The sequence below is a fragment of the Sinohyriopsis cumingii genome, chromosome 7 (genome assembly GCF_028554795.1).
Source record: "Sinohyriopsis cumingii isolate HCF-2022 chromosome 7, ASM2855479v2, whole genome shotgun sequence".
Taxonomy (NCBI): Eukaryota; Metazoa; Mollusca; class Bivalvia; order Unionida; family Unionidae; genus Sinohyriopsis; species Sinohyriopsis cumingii.
Window position 1 is genome coordinate 86,183,299 of NC_142967.1, and position 18,515 is coordinate 86,201,813.

The 18,515-nt window shown below is 37.3% G+C and overlaps 1 protein-coding gene across 2 annotated transcripts in view; it reads right to left on the minus strand.

The window, feature by feature from the left end:
* LOC149795664 (uncharacterized) overlaps nt 1-18,515 on the minus strand; it is a 154,210-nt gene that overhangs the window by 108,476 nt on the left and 27,219 nt on the right. For both annotated transcript variants that reach the window (XM_089965505.1, XM_089965504.1), the window contains exons 5-8: nt 13,918-14,012; nt 13,022-13,139; nt 3,400-3,502; nt 1,660-1,816 (exon numbers count right to left, since the gene is read on the minus strand). In XM_089965505.1, the coding sequence (XP_089821631.1) occupies nt 1,660-1,816; nt 3,400-3,502; nt 13,022-13,139; nt 13,918-14,012 (473 nt within the window). The remainder of the gene's footprint in view (nt 1-1,659; nt 1,817-3,399; nt 3,503-13,021; nt 13,140-13,917; nt 14,013-18,515) is intronic.

Here is an 18,515-nt window from a genome sequence, read left to right on the forward strand (position 1 = left end):
CATTAGTCACGCATATAACTCGTCGTGTCCACCAAACTGTTTACTTTTTATTGTCCTGTATAACAAAGACACCAACAAGAAAATAATAGCACATGGATAATAAAACATGCTGAAACCTTTTTATTACACAGATACAACCCATAATAAAGGTTCATATTTTGAAACTACAAGTCTTATTTCAATGTAATGAATTTCATGTCCAAAATGTTATATGCGGAATCCATCAGTTCATATGGGGACCTATTATTGTGGCACTCAAATAGTTCTCTAAACATCATGACTGCCGCACATGAAACTACCTTACATCATTAAAACATGCACAGATATTGCCATTTGACTACAAGCGCTGCACACTGTTCGTGTCCGCAGAGTTCCGAGGTTGTTATATGCGGAACTAAATGTGACACTGATTAGAGGAACGCAATTTTGGTCAGGTAGCAGAACATTCGTCTGAATCAAAATGATCACAGTTAAATTAGACCGATGGTTGTAGTAATTCGTCTGAATCAAAACGATCACAGTTAAATTAGACCGATGGTTGTAGTAATTCGTCTGAATCAAAACGATCATAGTTAAATTAGACCGATCGTTGTAGTAATTTTAATGTTAGAATTGGTGTTTCTGAAAAATGGATGTTCTTTCACTGTAGATTTATGTAGCTTGGTTGAATCTGTAAAAATGGCAGTTACATGACTGACCACATTTCTTGACCAACATACCATATTATTGTTTTAGCATTATAAAAGTTGCATTTAACTTAGGATATAGTAATGGCTTTTGTACTTGTACCTGATACATCAAAAGTTTTCCATGTGCAGCAATACTATGCTGCTTTGACTATCTCTTCTGGACTATCATTTTTTGGTAATGCTAATAACTAAGACGTGAAAATTCATTATCTCTCTGTTATCTCTAGCGATATGCAGAACCGTCTGACATAAATACATATTTTCTCTCCCCCCATTTATTTATTTTGCTTCTATTTATATTTATTATGAAGTTATGGAATTTCCAACATCACTTGTAATGTTTTGTTTTAATTTATTTGAATATTTATAGATCATTTGCCATCTTAGTTGGCATATGGTGTTCAAGTAACATGCATAACAAATGTAGTTTTTAAACAAAAATTGGTTAATTAACATACAATATTGTTTTTTCACATATGTATACCTGACCATTGAATAGCACAGATCAGATTAAATAATAAAATGTTTTCATAACTTTTATGTAGGAAAAAGTTAATCTTGTGTCTGTTCCACAGATAACGGTGTCCAATTAAGTATGATTGTTATGTGTCAAGTTACTCCTTGATGTCAAGTTTCACAGAAAGCGCCAGTTTAAAATGCTGTGAAAGAAACTATTCTTGTTTGTGCCTGTATCCACTTGAAATTTGTGCAAAAAAAAGACACCAAGTTATATGCGCAATTTTGTCATTGTGTTGTTTTCCTCATCATGTTTAAGTCAAAATATGAATCTCTTTGGTCAGTTTTATAAATATTCATTAAATATAAGTTCAAAGGTATACAACCAGAGCATATAAAAATTGTTTACATATATTCAAATTCTGGCATATATGTAACACTTTTGGGACCCATGATCTTGGCCAAACACATACTGAAATGAACTCAATTCAAGACATGCAAAAACTGTACAAACCTTTTTCTTTCTGTCTCTCTCTTCGTGAGGATATATACATACACCATGCTCTGAAGCTTGCTTTAATGAGAGACTGGTTGTAGTGCTTCACTGCCACAAACTGTTGGTGCAAAACTTTCTTTCTTTGAGACAGTCTGTCATACCAGATCAACCAGTGCTTAAAAGACAGAAAATAAATATTGCAGGTTTAGCTGTTACCTGCAAATTTCCAAAGCGATTTTATTTTGGTACCACACACTGGTGTGTATAATGTGTATCCTTATTTTTGACCCAGCGAGAAAAAAACTTAGTTCTGCTATATAATGTGCATGTGATATTGTACATTTTAAAACTGTAATAATTTCACTTTGCAGTGCACTAATAGTTAGCCATTTTGGATAGTCTACAAACGACCATTTTTACACAACATTTGAATTGCATACAATAAACAGGTGCTTGACCAATTCTCTGATCATTCATGTCAGTACATGGCACCTGACATGACTAATCATTCATGTCAGTACATGGCACTTGATATGACTAATCATTCATGTCAGTACAAGTCACCTTTATTTATGGTGTCCCAACAAATACGGTGTCCCAACATATACGGTAAATATGGTAGGCTGTTTATTGAAGCCTTTTCCATGCCTTGTTTTATCAATCATTATTGATTCCAATGTACCATCTTTCCTTTTTATTAAATGAACTGTTTTCATTCTAGCACACAAGTAATCCCTTGTGATTTTACTCTCTGGAAAAAGTGTGCAAAATAAATTGCCAGCAACACTTGCATCTAAAAGGATGGTTCACTGCTAAAAGAAATTTAGTAAAACGAACTTCTGATTGAATTACATCAAGATTCTCTCCAGTATTTATAAACATAAAAGTTGTAAATTCAGGCTGTGTTGTTCGTGATGAAGCAGCAAGCTGATGTTTATTAGCTTTTTCATGCTGCTTTATGTCATGGATGCCTCATGTCTGAATCACAATTACACGAAGTTTTCTCCTTTACTAGATGGTTTCACAAGTCTAAACATTACGGCATGATTGTCCTTCCAGTTCTGTTTTCTTTTCTTTGCTGGAGAAAATTCTGAATCTTCTGCTTTCCTTTTCAACATGACTAGAAGTTGAATATTTAATACAACAATGAGATACATTGATAGTGGCAACAGCCTGGCACAATCCAATATGGTGCTTAAAGACTGGCATGGTAGCCTCAGTTTGAATAAACCAATCATATTTTAGAACTCTATATCCCTATACACATGCAACACATTTACTTCAGAATGGAACTGGTTGCCTGTTCTAAACAGAAAATTGCAAGGAAATTTTTAATTTAAATTTTTATAACAAAAAAAAAGAGTTTTGAAAAGAAAAATGTAAAACATATTCAAGTCCTAAATACGGGATAAATATGGAAAAACAGGACACTTGGCAGCTATGGAGTTGAATGAAGTCATGATATATAATACTGCATCATATCACAATGTTAAGATGTACATCCTTACTCGTAATTACGATATACACAGGAAAATATTGTTAAGTTACCTCCAATGTTGGGAAAATATGAACAAGTTGTTTTTCTAAGCACAACATCAGGAGCACAGTAATGCTGTACAATAAATTTTTTTTATTTTCCAACACAAATTTAGTAACTTTTGATTATATAATCATTTTGCTTTCCTACCTACCTGAGCATATAATAAATATTATAATGTGATAAATGAGTAATATCTTGATCAAAGTAATATGACAAACCTGTGCCTGGATGCGGTAAGCCCAGAACTGGAGAGCTACAACCTCCATGTCTTTCCTTTTTTGTGCCAAAGCATGCCGACCACACCAAACTTTCCAGGTTGCCCTAAACACAGAAAATCATCCAAAATTTAGAAGAAAAAAATAATAAGTGAAATAACATCCTGATGTGAAATGTGTATGATATACAAAAGTTAATATGTATGTTTTTTGTCATAATGGCCGTCACAGTAACAATATCATGTACTTCCATATTTTTGTAACTTTTGGTACATGATTTTATCTAATTTGTGTAATTTTTATTCATCCTGTTCATGGCTGTAAATTGTACAGAATATATTCAGAGAGATATTGCCTACATGACCTGAGTCCGTTATAAGCATAATATTACACAGGATTTATAAATAGATACATACAAATGTGCTGACAATTACAAACAATAATCTTAATAATAAAACTTAATGATATCTTTGGATTAATTTCACATTGGCTGACAGGGTTTGGACAGTTCTAGGAAAATTCAGTAACTTCCCATTGGTTGGGCTAGGTCACATCAATACACATTTTCAAAATAGATTTCATTCATTCAGACTTTCATAGAACTTTATCAGGATTATGTTGGATTTACACCATAAGACTGTAATTTCCTCTCATATTGTCATTGACAACATTGAAAATTAAATTATTTGTTCAGTTTTACAACATTTTTTGGTTTTACATAAAATGCCAAGTATGATTATCTCAGTTGTTGGAATACTGTTCAAGTGTGATTCATTTCTGAAGGTGATTCAGAAAGCAATAAGCTATCAGAAAAGCAAGAAGAGCCCAGCAGAGCCGTCTTCAATATCAAAGCTGAAACTACTGTACAGCTTCACTTATTAACACTGAAATTTTACTATGGGTGAAGTTTGGATCAGTATGTGTTTACCAGATAGAGATAAAGAGAGATGTGATGAGGTAAACTTTCCGTTAGATACGCTTTGAGATGAAAACCATGACCCAATTACACAAGAACTTTACTCGCTTATTAATTTTGCTCTAAAACTGCAGGTAAAAACTGCTTTAGTTCCAGGATAATACATTACTATGTATTTAAACTCTTTCATCCCATGGGTGACAGCAATAGATACTCTTATTATTACCGAATGTAACCTGGGAGCATAAACATACACTTACACTGTTTGTGCCTTAGATTACCAGTTTGATCTGTCACATAACCATATTACGTTGTCAACAAGCTCTATTTGAATAACTACATCAGAGATGAACATTAGCAACATTTGCATTACCTTCCCAAACCCTAACCCCTATTGAACTATTGAAAGCAGCAAAGGCTGCACCTGATTAGGCATATATTTTGCCATCCAAAGACAGAAATTTCATGCTATTTAATGCCACTGCAGTTGTGTTTATGTGTTTGCACATGTATGTATGTGTATGGTGATGGTATTTGACAATGCTACATCTACCAACATATGTGTATGTGTATGGAGATGGTTTACAAGTCCCATCTACCCAAAGCAACTGGTTTTAAGGCGCCAGTGGCCCGCCTTCACCCCTCCTCCTGTTAGTGGAAAACGTGGTCTGCCGAACTTCAAATCTAAGCCACTCGCGAAGGCCAGGAGCTGGATTTTGGTTGACAGAGACAATCAGAGATGCAAGCTGTACGGGGCATTTTTGGAAGATTGGGGCACTTGTCTCCCACTCCCATCCCGGGCAATGTCAACCATAGACCATCTTCGGGTAGATGGGACTTGTAAACCTTGGATGGTAGCTCATCTTGGAGAAAGAAAACTCTGATTCCAAACCTCTGCTGCCTTGTGGCTATACCCACTCATGGGAAAGGCTAAGGGAGTAAACACCCGACAGAAAATCCGGAGACGGATTCCCAAAGGCGGTCTGACATTGACTTCAGCATCATTCTGGCAACTCCTGCGATGCTGTTGGTGCCAAGCTGTATCGGCATTCGTCGTTCCCTTGGGCCCACCAGCTGCGTGGAGAGGGGGGATCTGCTGCATGGACAACAGCTGATTCTCCATACCACCCTGCCCAGGCTTCATAGCTCCACTGGAGAGGACACTCCAGCATTGTCGTACGGCGTCAGCACAACACGAGAAGTAGCAGTTTACCGGTTCTAAGTCAAAGATCGATTGGCATAGAGCTTGGCACCAGGGGTTACTTCTGACAGTGGGAGAGATCACCAGGTCTCACTGGACAGCTACCGCCCGCCTCAAGCTGGGCAGCCCACAGTCAGTAAGGTGCTGCCCGCCATGGCCTGCCTGCTTCACTGGGTGCGTGGAGCTTAGAGAACCATCTCGACAAGTAGGCCACAAAACTCCGCACCAGGAAAGACTAAAAAAAGAAATAAGAAGACTCCAACTCTTCGTTTTGCAACCTGGAACATCAGGACCATGTGTCCTGGATTGACCGCTGACTTACAGCAGATTGATGATGCACGAAAGACTGCCGTCATTGACAGAGAACTCTCCTGACTGAACATCGACACTGCCTGTCTCCAGGAGACCCGACTGGTTGACAGCGGCACCATCAGGGAAGCCAATTACACGTTCTTTTGGCAGGGGAAGCCCTCAGATGAACCTAGACAGCATGGTATAGGCTTTGCCGTAAAGAACACGCTAATCGTCTTCATTGAACCTCCATCATCAGATACTGAGAGAATCCTTGCCATCCGGCTGTCAACATCCTTAGGCCCGGTCAACATCTTCAGCGTGTACGCCCCAACCCTCTGCTCCACCCACGAGGAGAAAGACAAGTTTTATGAGGCTCTGGATCAGGCAATATCCAGTATCCCCAACAATGAAAGCCTTTACTTACTAGGAGACTTCAATGCTAGAGTGGGAGCTGACCATGAGGCCTGGTCCACCTGTCTCTGCTTTTACGGAAGAGGCAAGATCAACGAGAATGGTCAGCGACTGCTGGAGATGTGCTGCTCCCACAGCCTATGTGTGACCAACACTTTCTTCAAATGCAAGGAGATCCAACAGGTGTCGTGGAGACATCCACGTTAACGCCACTGGCACCAGCTAGACCTCATCATCACCAGGCATGCAGAACTGGCCAGTGTTCTCCTCACCCGGAGCTACCACAGTGCCGATTGCGACATGGACCATTCCCTCATGGCCAGCAAGGTGTGAATATTACCCAAGAAGCTGCACCACGCCAAGAAGGGTCACCCACGCATCAACACCTGCTGTGCAAGCAAACCCAGAGAAAACACAGCAGTTTATCAGCAAACTGAAGGAATCCCTCACCAAAGTGACATGTGATGACACCATTGACTCCAAGTGGTCCCATATCCGCGACTCTGTGTACAATTCAGCCATCACAGCTTACGGGAAGAGGGAGTGAAAGAATGTCAACTGGTAGGAGGCAAACTGGGAGGAGATGGAGCCAGTGACTGAGGCAAAGAGGAAAGCCATCCTGGCATACAAGGCTGCACCTAGCCCCAGAACACTACAAGCCCTCAGGATTGCAAGGAGCAATGCCCAGAAGACCGCCCGCCACTGTGCCAACACCTACTGGCTGAACCTTTGCAACAGTATACAGACAGCTGCCGACACCGGGGGTGCAAGAGGAATGTATGAGGGTATCAAAAAGGCGACAGGCCCCCCCAGCTACAAGACCGCCCCCCTCAAGTCCAAGACGGGAAAAGTCATCACAGACCAGGGTAAACAACTGCTGCGATGAGTTGAGCACTATCTCGAGCTATATGCAACCCAAAACAATGTCACCGGAACTGCCCTGGATGCCATTCCAGACCTGCCTGTCATGGAGGAGCTAGACACACAGCCCACCCTGGAAGAGCTCTGAAAAGCCATCGATTGCCTTGCCTGTGGGAAGGCTCCTGGAAGCGACAGCATTCTGCCTGTCCTCAAGAGCGGAAAACCAGCACTAGTCCAGCCCCTACATATACTCCTCTGCCTTTGCTGGAAACAGGGATACATCCCACAGGACATGCGTGATACCAATATCATCACTTTGTACAAAAACAAAGGAGAACGTAGTGACTGCAACAACTACCGGGGCATCTCCGTCTTCAGCATCGTCGGAAAGGCTTTCGCCCGTGTTGCCTTGGGGCGCTGGCAGATCCTAGCATCCCGCATCTACCCAAAGTCCCAGTGCGGATTTCAAGCCGGCAGGTCAACTGTAGACATGATCTTCTCACTACGTCAACTGCAGGAGAAGTGTCGCGAGCAGCAGATGCCCCTCTACATTGCCTTCATAGACCTGACAAAGGCGTTTGACCTGGTTAGTCGGAGCGGACTCTTCAGACTCCTGCAGAAGATTGGCTGCCCCCCACGTCTGCTTGCTGTCATCATGTTGTTCCACGAGAACATGCACGGCAGTGTGCTTCAATGGCGCAACATCTGAAGCATTCCCAGTCAACAGCGGAGTCAAGCAAGGCTGTGTCCTTGCACTGACGCTCTTTGCCATCTTCTTCTCCATGCTTCTCCAGTACGCATCCAAGGACTGCAGCGAGGGAGTGTACATCCATACCAGAGCTGACGGCAAGCTGTTCAACATCGCCCGTCTCCATGCTAAGACTAAAGTCACAGAGGTACTCATCCGTGAATTGCTCTTCACCGACGATGCAGCCTTGACATCAAACATGGAAGATGGACTTCAGCAGCTGGTATGCCGCCTCTCCCATGCTTGTAAGGAATTTGAACCAGCAGTTTGAAGAAAACGAACATCATGGCGCAGGACACAGACTGCCCTCCCTCTGTCACCATCGATGGGTACAACTTGGAAGTTGTCGAGAACTTCACATACCTCAGGTCTAACATCTCCAGCTCACTCTCCATTGATTCTGAGGTGAACGGCAGGATTGCCAAGGCAGGAGCAGCGATGGCCAGACTTAACCAGAGAGTCTGGAACAACCCCAACCTCACCAAGAAGGCCAAACTGCGTGTCTACCAAGCCTGCGTGCTCAGCTCACTTCTCTACAGCAGCAAAACATGGACCACCTATGCAAGACACGAGAGGAAACTCAACAGCTTCCACCTGAGATGTCTGTGGCGCATTCTGCACATCCAGTGGCAGGACAAAGTACCCAACACAGAGGTTCTAAAACGCGCCAACATGAACAACATGTTCTCCATTCTCAGCGAGAGGCGCCTTCGCTGGCTTGGCCATGTCAAGAGAATGGATCCAGGGCGCATTCCCAAGGACCTGTTATATGGGGAGTTAGCAGAAGGTGCACGATCAACTGGACGACCACATCTGTGCTACAAAGATGTTTGCAAGAAGGATATGAAGACGGCAAACATCAATGTCAATGACTGGGAGAGCTGTGCAAACAACCGTTCCACCTGGCGTCTAGCTGTCAGGCAGGGAGTTCAAAACGCAGAGGAAGAGAGAAAAATAAAACAAGCTGAAAAGAGAGCTAGAAAGAAGGACAAACAAAAGCGTACTTTGGAGCTACACCATCGTCTCCCGTAGACAGACGGATGCCAAGATGGAAGGAGATGGTATTTGACAGTGCTATATCCACCAACATATGTGTATGTGTATAGTGATGGCATTTGACAATGCTACATCTACCAATACATGTGTATGTGTATGGTGATGGCATTTGACAATGCTACATCTACCAACATATGTGTATGTGTATAGTGATGGCATTTGACAATGCTGCATCTACCAACTATTTCTTTCTTTGTAAGTGCATAAAAAGCTTTGAAGAAAACAGGCAGTTTTTTTCTTTTATTCACATTTGAATTTCCAATCATTTTCTATAGCTGTATATGAAAAGATAGCTTATTCTCAACTGAACAACATTTCTTTAGATCACACACATCAACCCACATTGGGACTTCAAAACACACTTTCTAACAACACTGTCTGGGAATATGGCATGTATGGACCGAGTGCAGTAACTGGTTTCATGGCAAAACAGGTGTAGACTCTCTAAAGATACCAGACTGATACTCTGTAATGAGCTGATACTTAACAACATTGCTCATAAAATAGGTTACAGAAGCCATTATCATTGCATTCACCTAAAAGGCAGATTTTATCTGGTGAAAGTCCCAAGTTTTCATTAACTTGGAAGTGACAGAATGACCAAATTTAGAAACATAGTTCATGCACATGCACCATGACAGCCACATGTGAAGTGCATGTAACACATGTGCCAATGTCTACCCTTTCACATACAATACAATTAACCTGTTGAGAGTAACCTATCCTAATATACACTGTAGTCATTAAAATGGAATATCTACCGCTGAATGAACAGGATTCTCCTACTTTCAACTGCACTGGTCAGAAAGGGCTGGTAATATGTAGCATGCACAAATCCATGTGGTATATCTATCTATAGATATGTTGACACAGTCACATGCTACTATTAAGCAATGGGTGGTGCATGGTCAAAGATTAAGTAGAGATGGAAGTGAAAGGACAGTCAGAAGAGAAGTGATAGGAGGAAAGGCAGATATAAGTAATAGTGTCTGTCTACATTTTCATCCCTTCACACTCAGACCAATCCAGCTACCGTAACATCAATGAGATAATGAACCTCAACTGGGATAGCCCTGAGAATCACTTGGTCGTACTTGTAGCTGACTGGTTCATTAGAATTATGTGATTTCAGATGAGATACCAATACTTTACCAGTCAGAAAAATGTGAAATACGGGTACCAGTTACCTTGTTTTGTTCAATGCATGTGGTATTAATAGAGATGCATACAATCACCTAGCCAAATGGTTTCAGCTTTCAGCGTGTGAAGCAAACTCATAACATGAAATTTAACCAAAGGCAGTCAAGTTTACAGTGACCTACTTTTCATTAGCACTCCAGAAACAACAATACAAGGGGTAAAAATCTATGTAAAACTTATGCTGTGATGAGCTAAAAGCAAAACCTTAACTAAGGTACTGTTATGTATATTTAATTTAATTGTCTGTAAGTTTTAAAAAAATGTATTATTTCATTACATGTTATTGTAATATTACATTGTTTACTGGACTTGACCATGTCCAAAATTAAGTTCATTTCTGCTTGACCTGATTGACTTTTTTTTTCTTTCATTTATGTAAACAACTAAAAATAGCTTCATTATACTCTATGTGTATTGAGCTTATTAACCAAAGTGTTATTCAGGTAAACAAAAAGTGGCAAATATGTTAATCAGGGTCAGGTCTTTGGAGATTCCCATGTGAATTGTATAGGTTATTGTGTTGTAAGTAAACAAGGCTCATTAGATCATTCCAGAAGGTTATTTTCCAATAGGTAATGGTTGCTTTTAGAAAATGCTAATGTGACCTGAGGTCAGGCAGAGAACTATATTATCTTGTGACTGTGAGGATTTTACCAGTTGTGTTTTAACATCTAGCACTATAAGTTGTATCATGTTGTGTCCAGTTTGGGCTGAATTTTATTTTCTTCAAATTACTGAATTCAAGTGATTATTTTCTCTGGAAATACAAAAGTGCTCTGACAAAATTCTTTGATAAAGACACTCACTGGAATTTATACTGAATTCAAACCTGGAGTAATATTTCTGTGATTCAACAAGAGACTGTTGACACATCAGCACTTTGCTGACCATAACAGACAAGTCATCACCTTCAATTCTGGATCGCAATGGGACTTGAGCTCAATTTCATTCAGGACATTTTTATTACCAGGAAATGTGTCTTTATTTCTTGGATTATAATTTGGATTTAATTCACAAAACCATAAGTTCTTTTTTTCTCATTTTTCACTTTGCATTCTAGGGAAATAAATTTTTTATTTGTTAAATTTTACAAAGCTTGTTGTCTTCACCTTTTCTGCTACTAATTTTAAGAGCACAGACTCATAACAGTACACATATGTACAAATCTGACCCCATCATCCCCCTCCCTCCCCATGATATATGCTGATCAAAGCCCACTCCAAAACTGCTGCCTAGGACCTACAGTACACACAGTTTTCAGATTTCCCACACAATCCAGTGGACATTGACAGAGGACAAGGGATTAAGTGCCCACTATGAGTAGTGGAAGTACACTCAGTCTGGTGGATTTCCCCCCAGTCTAGTGGCAATCCACCCAATCTAGTGGAAGTCTGTCATGGATGTTATTGAAGCCTTAGTGGGTTTTATGGCACCTCTCGCTGATTATATTGTATTCTCTCTTTAACGCACATAACAAAAAGATGGGAGAAACCCTGACAGTGTACACCCATCCATGGTAGATGTCAATGTCATACCTTTAACTATACAAACTCTAGTGACAACATTTCTTGTTATATTTATCACTGGCCTAGCTAGGGATACATAAAGATGAATGGGCTTAACACACAAAAAATGAGGTTTAAATTTCAAGGATATCTTCCTACCCTGTCCATAATATAAAAAAAATACAGCATACATTTACAACTGTTCTGAATATGGTTAACTTCAATATTCTTCCTCACTAAATGATATTTCATAAAGGTGATTTTTATGTGGTGGTTATTGATTTGTCATAGTTTCCCTTTTATTTCAATCCTATTTCTGAGACTGCGAAGAAATTAATGAAAGCAGCAATACATATAAATCTCAGAGTTGTATGATCAAGAACAATGCAACCTTATGACATATGTCATAATTTTTTCCAAAGTTTATTCTACAAGAACGCGACATCTTATATTAAAATAAAACAAGATACAAGCTATACAATGAAAAGGATTTTCTGAACTTTAACCCTTAAACTTTGAAAATGACATTGTTCATGAGAAAGTACAATATTTATTTTAAAGGTATGAAATTGTGCAGTCTGTACTGGCTGCTGTTGCTCTGTCAGTGGCCATTCATGTCATGAAGAATAAAAAGTCAAGTAGTCCTCATTTTTAAGGAAACTACATTAATCATCAGGTGTGACATTCTTACTAAGAAATCAGCTGCAGTGCCTGCCACTGTAGCTTTCTACATCCAGTCAGGACAGTTGGCACACATGAGCTACTGTTCAATGTACTGTTTTGACATATCAAAATGTACATTAACTCTTGAAAGAAATTATTACAAAACCACACACCTTAAAACTAAAAAGATGTTAGTTTGTGAGAAAGAAATTTGGATGTTTTTATTTTAAATAACAGAATGAAACCTGCTAATTAATACCAGTGTGTGATTTTTCTTTTATCATTTTGTTTAAAAGCACCTCTCCTTCTCCATCACATTAAAATTACTTTAATTAAGCTTTGTACATTTTGTGAAATAGTCTCAGCATTCTTTGCTCATGCCATGTCGTGGACATCCACCATATTGCTGTGACTTTCTAGCTGGGGTTATGGAGTCTTGATTGAGCTTGACATGCAATAAAACATAATCCTTCCAATACAAGCCACAACATGGCCAATCCATGAAGACCACTATATTCTGTTTGTGACGGAAACAGCATGAAAGATTAAGGTCCACGTTGGGAACTTGGATTTTCATAAATCATTATGCATTTACTGTAGGAAGAAACAATGGTTGAGATGTGATAAGACTATGTATGTATATGCTTTTATACATACATGAATGGAAAGAAAGTTGAGCAAATCAAGATGCCCTCACTACACCATAGTTGGGGCATAAAAGAAGACAATGGCGACAACACCACCATATGTTCTATGAAAAATGAACTAACCTCGTGCACCACTGGGCAAAGTGACTTTCAGCCATTTGGCATAGCTGCTTTTTATGATGTCTTTCATCCTTATAAACCAACCAAGCTCCTAAGCAGAGACCCATTCTTCTCTGTGCAGCTAAAATAAAAGAAAACAGATAAAGAGTTCCTACCAAGCAGAAGTCCAAAAGATACGACTTCTGTAGCACAGGTTTATATCTTCATGAAACACGAATATAATGTGTAAAATAGATGCAACAACAAAGATTGTCAGTAACAAACTTTCTTCCTAAAGTGCGCACACATTTTAACTCTAATTGGTAATAACTGGCAAAAGGTATTGGAATTTAATTATTTTTAACTCATTCTAAAAATAAAATTTTAAAATTTAATATTAGTCATTTTCTAAACTATGTAATTTTTACAATATAGTGTTGTCAACTTGCAATAATGAGGCGATAACATGCATGTCAAGCTCAATCAAGACTCGATAACCTAAATAAAAACGTTTATACCAACCTATTGTCACCACAGTTGCTGCTGTCAAAAAGTGAATTAAAAAATTTTCTGTTAACACTAGCTACATAAAAACAAAATTTTGGCCAGTACAGAAGCCCAGCAATTTCTGTCTTTTACACTGCTAAAAAATGTAATCTGGCACAATGCCAAAACAAGTCATTGTACGTCTTGCTTATGTTAACAAGTGAAACGAAAACAGTGAAGCAAACAGTATTGGAATTGCTGAGATATTTTTTTTATATCTTTTCTTTATAAGCTAGATAATATAACTTTTTGGCGCTGAGATTCACAAGAGTAATGCATATTATTTTGCATTTCAAATCAGTTTATAGAAAAACATACTCTAGAGTGAGTTCGAGATTGTAACCTGCTGCAATTCAATAACAATCTAGTTTTACCATGTCTTTCTGCCAGTGCAAGCTTTGACTTCTTCACTTTTGTGATCACTGTGTACTGCTTCCATACCCTGAATGATTTGCGCCACAACACATACCTAAGAATAAAAAAGAAGTGCATCTTCAAAGGGTCTACTCTGGAAATGAAAATTAAGGTGGGAAAATCCTGCCTCCATTAAACAAAATTGAGATGATTTTCTAAACAAAGAGGGAATTCAACAAAAAGTTTAACTGTTAAGTGTCATAAATTTACTAGTCATTATTTTGTACACACAATTAAAGAAACTTAGCTAAATCTGAGCTTTTGACAGATTTGCCTATTTTTCTTCAATTTAAATTCAGTGAAGGACTTTAGAAGGGTCTTGCAACTGCTGACCATCTATGGCAAGAACATTATATGCACTGACAGCAGACACTCTGTCCTTTATCTTTTTGTAACCTGTCTGTAATATTATCAAACTGTGACTGAATGGCTGCATGCAGGATTAAGCAACATTTTATTGCTGACATTAACAGTAAGTTCATGGCCATGCACAAACCACGTTTCATATTCATGTATCAGAGGCAGAATGGCACATCAGCACAGTATTGGTTATACGATGCCAATTTGTAGGTATCATCAATACAGGTATGATAAAGAACTGCAAATGAGAATAAGCTACAGTCAGAACAACTTAAACCCAACTTGACCACAGCACATTGAAAGTAAAAGCAAATTGTTTGGTAAATTGTGTTTCTCCGGTAATACCAACCAATCAAATTAACACCAGGTAAATGCTCTGCTACCTCTCAGATCCAGCAGTCGCAGAAAGACAAAAGAAATGTCTTACCCATATATATTCCATGCAGACAAAGGGAAGAAGCTCTTCCAAAACCCTTCCCCTTACCTCCCCTTAATAATGCTGGATGGCAAAGGTTGTTTACCAGCTTTGCTCGAGAGATACCTCAATGAGGATGCTGACATTTGCAGGGAGACATGGGAGACATGGGAGGACTTATTAGAAATGTGATCATGTAAATATCCTCTAAGAAACATAATTTACTTAAAACTTTGCTTTCTCCTTTGATTCAATTAATCTTAGGAGAATAAATAACAGTAGGAGACAATTCTGGGCATGCAACTTCAACCATGGTAACCCTTGGAGGGAACAATGATTCTTACCTGTATGATGGTACGAGTACAGCACCACTTATTGTCACTAAGCTGTGACACTATGAGAAAGAGTATTCCGACCACTAGAGCTTCGGTGGTTATATCCTCTTTCCTCCATCTTGACTGGGAAAATGAGTCATTGCTTCTCCCCCCCCATCCCAGGCATTTTCACATGCACTTTACATTGGGCTTTAGTTTATGGACTGGGTCCTGTATCACTGTCTTACTGGAATTATCAATGGCTGAGATGGGATGGATGAATAATCTTTGCTTTCCATTGATGGCAGCATGTTCTTTGCCACAAAACATGGCTGCATTGTCAGGATTAATGAACCATCTGAACCCCAAAACATCAATCAATATCAGCTGAGGTTTGGGGCTGATTTATCAGACTAAGAGATATATAGCTCTTGTGTGAGAAAACTAAAAAGAATCTCTCAATAGATGAAAAGGCATATGTGAAACTGCTATTAGCAAGGATTCAAGATGGAGGATGCTTCATAGCAGAAGTTACTAACAAACTGATGGGATTTGAAATGAATCCTTCAAGGCGACAGTCTTCTCGTTTGACTTCCACCTCGAAAAGCAGATATACTGACAAATTGATGGGATCTGAAATGAATCCTTCAAGGCAACACTCTTCTCGTTTGACTTCCACCGTGAGAAGCAGATATACTGACAAACTGATGGGATTTGAAATGAATCCTTCAAGGCGACACTCTTCTCGTTTGACTTCCACCTTGAGAAGCAGATAACCCTTTAGCACTTCAGTTGCTAAAGAAGCTAAGAGACATAGTAACCATAATTTTATTAACTCAGAAGGGCTGGATTTGCAAGACAGAATGCGTAATCTTAATGGATTCTAATCAGATATTTGAAGAAGAAACTACATTATCTATATCAATGTCACAAAATAGTGATTCTTGTTCATCTATTTCTACTCTACCATCTATGAAAACAACATGGAATGCAAAGAATTCTCTAATTAGGTCTCAATAATCTGGATTATTATTTTACCCATGATGACATTCTAATTAGGTCTTAATAATCTGGATTATTATTTTACCTGTGATGACACACTAATTAGGTCTTAATAATCTGGATTATTATCTTACCTGTGATGACATTCTAATTAGTTCTTAATAATCTGGATTATTATTATTTTACCTGTGATGACACACTAATTAGGTCTTAATAATCTGGATTATTATTTTACCTGTGATGACATTCTAATTAGGTCTTAACAATCTGGATTATTATTATTTTACCTGTTATGACACTCTAATTAGATCTTAATAATCTGGATTATTATTTTACCTGTGATGACATTCTAATTAGTTCTTAATAATCTGGATTATTATTATTTTACCTGTTATGACACTCTAATTAGATCTTAATAATCTGGATTATTATTTTACCTGTGATGACATTCTAATTAGGTCTTAATAATCTGGATCATTATTATTTTACCTGTTATGACACTCTAATTAGATCTTAATAATCTGGATTATTATTATCTTACCTGTGATGACATTCTAATTAGGTCTTAATAATCTAGATCATTATTATCTTACCTGTGATGACATTCTAATTAGGTTTTAATAATCTGGATTATTATTATTTTACCTGTTATGACACTCTAATTAGATCTTAATAATCTGGATCATTATTATTTTACCTGTGATGACATTCTAATTAGGTTTTAATAATCTGGATTATTATTATTTTACCTGTGATGACATTCTAATTAGGTCTTAATAATCTAGATCATTATTATTTTACCTGTGATGACATTCTAATTAGGTTTTAATAATCTGGATTATTATTATTTTACCTGTGATGACACTCCAATTAGTTCTTAATAATCTGGATTATTATTTTACCTGTGATGACACACTAATTAGGTCTTAATAATCTGGATTATTATCTTACCTGTGATGACATTCTAATTAGTTCTTAATAATCTGGATTATTATTATTTTACCTGTGATGACACACTAATTAGGTCTTAATAATCTGGATTATTATTTTACCTGTGATGACATTCTAATTAGGTCTTAACAATCTGGATTATTATTATTTTACCTGTTATGACACTCTAATTAGATCTTAATAATCTGGATTATTATTTTACCTGTGATGACATTCTAATTAGTTCTTAATAATCTGGATTATTATTATTTTAGCTGTTATGACACTCTAATTAGATCTTAATAATCTGGATTATTATTTTACCTGTGATGACATTCTAATTAGGTCTTAATAATCTGGATCATTATTATTTTACCTGTTATGACACTCTAATTAGATCTTAATAATCTGGATTATTATTATCTTACCTGTGATGACATTCTAATTAGGTCTTAATAATCTAGATCATTATTATCTTACCTGTGATGACATTCTAATTAGGTTTTAATAATCTGGATTATTATTATTTTACCTGTTATGACACTCTAATTAGATCTTAATAATCTGGATCATTATTATTTTACCTGTGATGACATTCTAATTAGGTTTTAATAATCTGGATTATTATTATTTTACCTGTGATGACATTCTAATTAGGTCTTAATAATCTGGATTATTATTATTTTACCTGTGATGACATTCTAATTAGGTCTTAATAATCTGGATTATTATTATCTTACCTGTGATGACATTCTAATTAGGTCTTAATAATCTAGATCATTATTATCTTACCTGTGATGACATTCTAATTAGGTTTTAATAATCTGGATTATTATTATTTTACCTGTTATGACACTCTAATTAGATCTTAATAATCTGGATCATTATTATTTTACCTGTGATGACATTCTAATTAGGTTTTAATAATCTGGATTATTATTATTTTACCTGTGATGACATTCTAATTAGGTCTTAATAATCTAGATCATTATTATTTTACCTGTGATGACATTCTAATTAGGTTTTAATAATCTGGATTATTATTATTTTACCTGTGATGACACTCCAATTAGTTCTTAATAATCTGGATTATTATTTTACCTGTGATGACACACTAATTAGGTCTTAATAATCTGGATTATTATCTTACCTGTGATGACATTCTAATTAGTTCTTAATAATCTGGATTATTATTATTTTACCTGTGATGACACACTAATTAGGTCTTAATAATCTGGATTATTATTTTACCTGTGATGACATTCTAATTAGGTCTTAACAATCTGGATTATTATTATTTTACCTGTTATGACACTCTAATTAGATCTTAATAATCTGGATTATTATTTTACCTGTGATGACATTCTAATTAGTTCTTAATAATCTGGATTATTATTATTTTAGCTGTTATGACACTCTAATTAGATCTTAATAATCTGGATTATTATTTTACCTGTGATGACATTCTAATTAGGTCTTAATAATCTGGATCATTATTATTTTACCTGTTATGACACTCTAATTAGATCTTAATAAT